The sequence below is a fragment of the Helianthus annuus genome, chromosome 8 (genome assembly GCF_002127325.2).
Source record: "Helianthus annuus cultivar XRQ/B chromosome 8, HanXRQr2.0-SUNRISE, whole genome shotgun sequence".
In the NCBI taxonomy this organism is placed as follows: domain Eukaryota; kingdom Viridiplantae; phylum Streptophyta; class Magnoliopsida; order Asterales; family Asteraceae; genus Helianthus; species Helianthus annuus.
The window spans coordinates 144,904,639-144,912,166 of NC_035440.2; the positions used below are offsets into that span (position 1 = coordinate 144,904,639).

The 7,528-nt window shown below is 36.9% G+C and overlaps 1 protein-coding gene and 2 long non-coding RNA genes across 3 annotated transcripts; all 3 read right to left on the minus strand.

The window, feature by feature from the left end:
* Positions 1-892: 892 nt before the first annotated feature.
* Positions 893-1,302, minus strand: LOC110931633. Its single transcript, XR_004863833.1, has 3 exons — positions 1,232-1,302; positions 1,069-1,140; positions 893-982 (listed from the first exon to the last, which is right to left on the minus strand). It is a non-coding gene; the product is annotated as an uncharacterized LOC110931633 (long non-coding RNA).
* A 61-nt stretch (positions 1,303-1,363) lies between these two features.
* On the minus strand, positions 1,364-3,060 carry LOC118479403 (auxilin-like protein 1). The gene is made up of 2 exons (XM_035976148.1): positions 1,482-3,060; positions 1,364-1,383 (listed from the first exon to the last, which is right to left on the minus strand). The coding sequence occupies exons 1-2, from the start codon at positions 3,058-3,060 to the stop codon at positions 1,364-1,366; spliced, it is 1,599 nt and encodes a 532-aa protein (XP_035832041.1).
* A 3,104-nt stretch (positions 3,061-6,164) lies between these two features.
* LOC110927760 lies at positions 6,165-6,979 on the minus strand. Its single transcript, XR_002585875.2, has 2 exons — positions 6,555-6,979; positions 6,165-6,479 (listed from the first exon to the last, which is right to left on the minus strand). It is a non-coding gene; the product is annotated as an uncharacterized LOC110927760 (long non-coding RNA).
* Between the last annotated feature and the right edge of the window lie 549 nt (positions 6,980-7,528).

The window sequence follows — 7,528 nt, forward strand, 5'->3', positions numbered from 1 at the left end:
CAATTGAAAAGATGCAACTAGTTGTAACAACTCTTCATTACCAATTCTGATGCTCAATGAAATGGTACATAAGTTTAGTTTTTCTATTAATTACTAGTTTTAGGTGTTCAAACGATTACAATAATCAGAAAAAAAAAAAAAAAAAATCTTACAATCATTCTGTGAGTTCTACCAAGTTATTTTCCTTATACTTGACTGTTAATTTCTAGTATTGTCACAAATTTGATTTCGTGTAACATATGACATATCTAGACTATTTAGTTATCTTAACCCATGTTTAAAACATAATTCCTTAAAAGAGTGTTCAGTAAAAACAGATTAGAACAGAAGATTAATTGCATACCTTTAAAAGATCAAAAACTTTTTCGCACATATACTTGTGTTGAATGCTTGCACCCCATTGTTGCAGCTTGTCAGGATGAACACAAAGGGTAGCTTTTCTGTAAGCTTTCTTTACATCACTAGTGGTATTCATGTGTGTCAATGAAACCGGTTGCCAACCACTCTCGGGTCCAAGGATCTGTAAGCTAAATAATTTCGTTAAACGTCCAAAGGTGACGTGTTCAAGGTAGCAATTTCGACCCCTTTTTGGGTTATGCTTTATCTCTAACGAGACAAAAGGGCTAGGCTACATGATTTAACAAAAAAATGGATATGGTAAAATGAGCTGAAAGTTGTATGATGATGAAGTGCATTCATATGCAAAGAATGTCCAAAACGGCTTTATTGAAAGGGAGTTAGATCATTAGAATAATAATATACTATTTTAATCATGTTTAAATATTGATTTTGATTTTTAAACCCGACCCGTTTCCCAACTTGACAAACCGTCCATTTTGCACGCTTAATAACACGCACAAGTTTTGGGTTTGAGATGAAAGCTTGTACATACATACTGCAGTGTCGAAAGCAATGCGCGCAAGTTCCCTTCTTTGCCATTAGACCACCTTTTGATCTCAGCATCAAGACTCTCTGCTAAATGCTGACATAACACCGGATACAGAAACATTAAAAAAAATAAAGGATAAAAATCTGGTAAATATTTTATATTTAATTTAGGACTATTACATTTCTCTCAGCTTGTTCCTTTTCCTTTTGTGCAAGTCGATCCCGCTTCTCTTTTTCTGCAATCGTTTTAGCCTATGAAAGAAACCACTGAATTAATGAGTAATTAACCACGTGTGCGCACGCGTATGGCATCTATTCAGTTATGGAGAAAAGCAACAGGTACCGCTCTTTCGATGATCCTGTTTTGCTTTTCTAACTTTGCTTTGGTTCTCAAAGCTGATTTAAAACTGTTAGAATCCTGCAAGAACAACATAAAAGACAATGACAATATAACATTAATAACGTTAATATTTCATTACTTACAGAAACAGTCTTCTGTGAAATTGCTTTCCCTAGAGCACGTTGACAGGCCTCTGATGTGGCTCTTTCAACTGTGGCACGTTCTGCTCTACGTTTGGACTGTGCAGATCTACTCGCAACAGAAGCTTTAGCAGCCTTTTCACCGGCCTCTGCCATCTTTATTTGTCTAGCTTCCTCTATAGCTTTTTTAACATCAGCCCGTTGACGTTCAGCTCTCTCACGGGCTTCTGCATAGGCCCGCTCACGAGCTTCAGAAATTGCCCTTTCAACTACTGATCTGTTTCTGACCCGTTCCCTTTCTTTAGCAGCTGCTTCCTCATAAATCCTTCTAAAATGATCTTGTCCCGACGCGTTGCTCGGCCCAGGCTCCTCGGTTTCATCTTCCTTATCTCTATATCGAGATTCTAGCGAATCTTTGATTTCATTTGCATTTCCATCATTCTCTGCCGCCAGGTTGTCGATAATGTTCTTTTGTTTGTTAGATTCATCCATGTCTGTCTTCACACAACGCGCATCATTTACTTCAGATTTCACTTCATATTCATCCTCATCGGATTCATTTTGATCCATTGAAGTCTTTTCGCAAACCTCTGATGCAACGGCTTCTTCCGTTGATTCTTTGTCTTCTGTAACATCTTGTGTTGTTTCCACTATGTTGTCATACATATCAACAATGTTGCTTTCAACATAAATACCATCGATATTGTCAGTTTCTTCTGAAACTTTGTCATCACCGGCTGATTTCACATTGAATTCCTGATCAAAAGATTCATCTAAAGTTTCCTCTTTGCTTTCATCGGTGATATTATCTTCTTGTGTCATCTCGAAATCATCACAAAACATCTCACAAGTTCCTTCTTCGTCATGGATTTTAGCGTTTTCAAACAATTCCAAAACCTCCTCACCCCCCTTATCACTTTCGACATTTTGAACATCTTTTTGTTCAAGAACCTCCTCTAGTTTCTCACTATCATTTTGATAAGATCCTTGGGGTACATTTTGATTCATTTTACCTTTATAAAACATATTATATGCTTGATCTTCATGCGCAGCCTCCAAGGTCTCGGTCTTTGTTGTTTCTCTGTCAACTTCGTTAGAACACAAGGTTTCATGTTCATGTTTATATATGTTACAAGATTGTACTGGTATCGAACATTCTTTAGTTGATTTTTTTGATATTTTCTCATTTATTTCATCTATAACCTTCTTTACAACCAAAAGTTTCTTACCATCCTTGAAATCTGGAAAAACTTGAGATGAAGTACCTTCAACTTTAAAGCTATCTTTGAATGTTTTATTTGAAAAGCTTTGAAGACCCTTCTTCTTTCTACCAACAGATTCTTTCGCAATGCGTATACTTTCTTGAGCCTTTTCTATGGCTTTTCTTACAGCTGAATTCACATCAACTTCCTCATCAAAATCAGTTGATCCTTTTGGATCATTTCTACGATTAGATACATTGTTCAGTGAACCTGAAAATGTTGACGTCGTTTCATTCTCTTTAAACGAATCTACACTAACACGAGTAGGTGAAGATTTGAACTTCATGGCTTCTATTTTTGGTGGAGAAACCGGAACAGGTTTATCGGTGAAACGAATCAATCCAGGAACATCATGTAATCGTGTGACGTGTTTTGTCCCATCTAACCCATCTTTCGTTGCTTGGCTGATCTTGTTATACTTAGATGACATGTTAAACCGCTCTAACGCATCCGAAGATCGATTAGTTAATTATCTGTATCTTGTGAACTTGGAGTTGATGATGAAGGTGCTCTAAAAGCAAAATCAATGTAGTCAAAGGTTAAAACTAGTTAAAAAAATATAAAAGATTAAGAAACTTAATATCTGTATCTTGTGAACTTGGGTTTGGCATAGGGCCCGATTTGAATAATCGTAACCCAAATACGGTTCTAATCGAATCAAGTCTGATTCGAATAAGGAACGTCTGACGCCCTTGTGGCTACTTCGCGGGTGCCCAATCCCAATGTTCTTATGAACAAAGAAACAAAACTCTTACTAATCTTCAGTTCAAACCCCATGATCAAGTGCAACTGAATTGCATAACTCAAATGGGATTTCATGAACTAATAGATCGCCATCACCATGGCCAAAACTTCCATTCTAACGAAGCCTATGCTTCAATCAAACGACAGAATAACAATAATAAAAAACCCAACCTCAGTTTGTCACTATCGAACATTTCTTGAAAAGAAACAACGAAATCTTCGTCACAAATCCCGCCAAATATTCAAGCTCAAATGATCAAATGGTTTTCCTGAGCTTGAAAGATCAAGCACCGGAATTCAAGAAAGAGAGGGGTATGATTGGAAATGGGATGGATACAATATTTTTATTCACCATTCTTTTTTTTTAATTTAAACTAGCGGTTTTCCACCGCGCTATGCGGCGGGAATTCAGTAGGTAGCGGTTTGGTTTGTTTTGTTTCGATAAACGGTACTCGTTATAGCAGCTTAAAGAGAAAACTAAAAAAAAGTCGTGATATGCCCAAACAGACATTGACATGTGTTTTATATCAATTGAAAACCATAAAATATACAAGCTCTAATATTATCGGTATTGGTACCGATGTAGTTTGATTAAAATCGGTTCAAATCGTCACGTGTCAATATTCGTATAGTTAACGATAAAAAAAAAACTACATATTTTTTTAATATGGTATTGGCACTCATACAGTTTTAAGATATAAAAAAATAATACTATTCATTGTTAGTTTCTGTTCGATTTGGTATATGATAGCAGCATGGTATGCATGTTCAACAAAAAAAAAATTAGTGTTTGAAAAAAAATTAACATAGTTGTGTGGAGTTAGATTTATATAAAAAGTTAACGTACACAAGTTATTTAAAGAATCTAATGAGTAACATATTATCTATATTACAATTACCAACCTATTTGAATAGTACTTTGATTTTTCTTTTATCATTTTTTTTTCTATTTTAGGTTTTTTATTATTATCAAGGTTGTAGAACGCGCTAGTCAGCCAGTGAGGTGGGGAGTAGCGACTACTCGGGATTAATCGATATTATTTGGATCGGGTTTTTTATATGTAACTTTCAGTTTTATGTATATCTACACACATTTTTGTCAGTGTTGTAAAAATCGCGACTAGTCGGCGATTAATCGTTAGCTGGCCAGTAACTGAGTAATTTTTCGTTAATTAATCCATTAATCGCTAGTCATTAATTAATCGCTAGTCAGCTCTAGTCGTGCCTAGTCGGCCGGCCAAAAATCAGCGATTCTGGCAAAAAACCTGTATATTCCAGCCAAAACTATCACACCCCAAAAACGTCGCAGTGGAAATACAAACATGGCGGTGACGGAGGTTGGTACCCATAAATATCATAGTAAATATCTATCAACTTCCTCATCAAAATCAGTTGATCCTTTTGGATCATTTCTACGATTAGATACATTGTTCAGTGAATCTGGAAATGATGATGCCGTTTCATTCTCTTTAAACGAATCTACACTAACACGAGCCGGTGAAGATTTGAACTTCATGGCTTCTATTTTCGGTGGAGAAACTGGAACAGGTTTATCGGTGAAATGAATCAATCCAGGAACATCGTGTAATTGTGTGACATGTTTTGTCCCATCTAACCCATCTTCCGTTGCTTGGCTGATCTTGTTATAGTTAGATGACATGTTAAACCGCTCTAAGGCATCCGAAGATCGATTAGTTAATTATCTGTATCTTGTGAACTTGTGAACTTACTAAATTAACCCAACCCTCCCCGCCTTCCCTTCCCTTTAGGGCCCGATTTGAATAATCGTAACCCGAATACGGTTCTAATCGAATCGAGTCTAATTCGAATAATGAACGTGCCGCTCTTGTGGCTACTTCGCGGGTGTCCAATCCCAGTGTTCTTATGAACAAAGAAACAAAACTCTTGCTAATCTTCAGTTCAAACCCCATGATCAAGTTCAACTGAATTGCATAACTCACATGGGATTTCATGAACTAATAGATCGCCATCACCATTGCCAAAACTTCCATTCTAACGAAGCCTATGCTTTAATCAAACGACAGAATAACAATAATAAAAAAAACCCAACCTCTCTTTGTCACTATCGAACATTTCTTGAAAAGAAACAACGAAATCTTCGTCACAAATCCCGCCAAAAATTCAAGCTCAAATGATGAAATGGTTTTCCTGAGCTTGAAAGATCAAGCACCGGAATTCAAGAAAGAGAGGGGTATGATTGGAAATGGGATGATACAATATTTTTATTCACCATTCTTTTTTAATTTAAACTAGCGGTTTTCCATCACGCTATGCGGTGGGAATTCAGTTGGTAGCGGTTTGATTTGGTTTGTTTTGTTTTGGTAACGGTACTCGTTATAGCAGCTTAAAGAGAAAACTAAAAAAAATAAAGCCGTGATATGCCCAAACAGACATTGGCGCGTGTTTTATATCAATTAAAAACCATAAAAAATACAGGCTCCAATATTACCGGTATTGGTACGGATGTAGTTTGATTAAAATCGGTTCAGTTCGTCACGTGTCAATACTCGCATACTTAACGATAAAAAAACTACATATTTTTTAAGGGTAAATTACTTTTTGAGTCCCTGTGTTTTATGGGTTTTAACTACTTGAGTTGAAAAGCAAAAAGTTTAACGACCTGAGTCCCTATAAGCATTTCTTTAACCATTTGAGTCCAAATTTCTAACACCATCCACCAAGTCTGTTAACTATAAGGGTAATTTGGTCATTTACATACAAAGTACAACTCTTGTACGCATAAGAGTATAATGAACAAGTGTATAATGCATCACGATTTTAATAAAATTAATAAAGAGAAATTATATATATTATTATACACAGACACATCATTCATTTCACATTTCTGTATATCTCCTCTCTCTCATCTAGACCCTAACACCACCATTAACACCACCGCACCACCACCATCCCCACCGCACCTCCACCACTATCACCACCTTCTCCACCGCCAAACACCACTGTCACCGCCTGCAAACCGCACCTCCACCACTATCACCACCTTCTGCACCGTCAACCACCACTGCACCACCTGCAACCACGAATCCAACCATTATAAACAATCGAGACCACCACCAAAGTCACCTAACATGTCAGAAACAACCTTAGATGTAACGGAACTAGGCAAAACAGAAGCGTGCAATTTTTTTCTCTACTCACCGGAGAGTCATGCGTCGCCGGAAAGTAGGTTCGACATTTAGATCTGGTCGACAAACTCCGATCCTTCCATTAAACCTCCAGATCTGGTCGGAGAGGCGGAGAGGCAGTTAGGGTTTCAGTCGTGGCGTTAGGGTTTCAGTGGCGGCGTAGGGTTTCAGCCGGTGGTTAACTCGTCGGTGGTTGTCCGGCTTTGGCTCTGATGCTGACGACTCTTCAAGATTCACTGTCCCTAGAAGCCAGCTCGTGATCCCTGCTGTCGTCGCTGTTGACGCAATTTGGGACTCGCCACTTCTTCGTGTTTGATGCAAAAATCATTTTGATGACAGATATGTGTGGTACATTGCCCTAATGGGTGCTGGTTGTATTGATCTTTTTTGTTGGGTGTTGAATTTGTATTCTGTTCTTCATCATAAATGGAAATTTATTTATGGGTATGATTGTGTTGGGTAGACGATGTAATTGATTAAGGTATTTTATTTTATTTTTATTTTTTTATTTTTTAACTATAAGGGTATTTTGGTTATTTAACAATACTTAACCAAAAAATTCTAGCAGTGTTAGAAATTTGGACTCAAATGGTTAAAGAAAATGCTTATAGGGACTCAGGTCGTTAAACTTTTTGCTTTTGGACTCAACTAGTTAAAACACATAAAACACAGGGACTCAAAAAGTAATTTACCCATTTTTTAATATGGTATTGGCACTCGTATAGTTTTAAGATATAAAAAAATTATTACTATTCATTGTTAGTTTCTGTTCGATTTGGTACGATAGCGGCATGGTATCCATATTCAACAAAAAAATTAGTGTTGGGAAAAAATTAACATAGTTGTGGAGTTAGATTTATATAAAAAGTTAATGTACACAAGTAGGGCTGTAAACGAACCGAACGTTCAGCAAACAGTTCGTGAACCGTTCGGCGGGAAGTTCGCTTATGTTCGTTCGATTAGCTTAACGAACGAACACGAACAAAA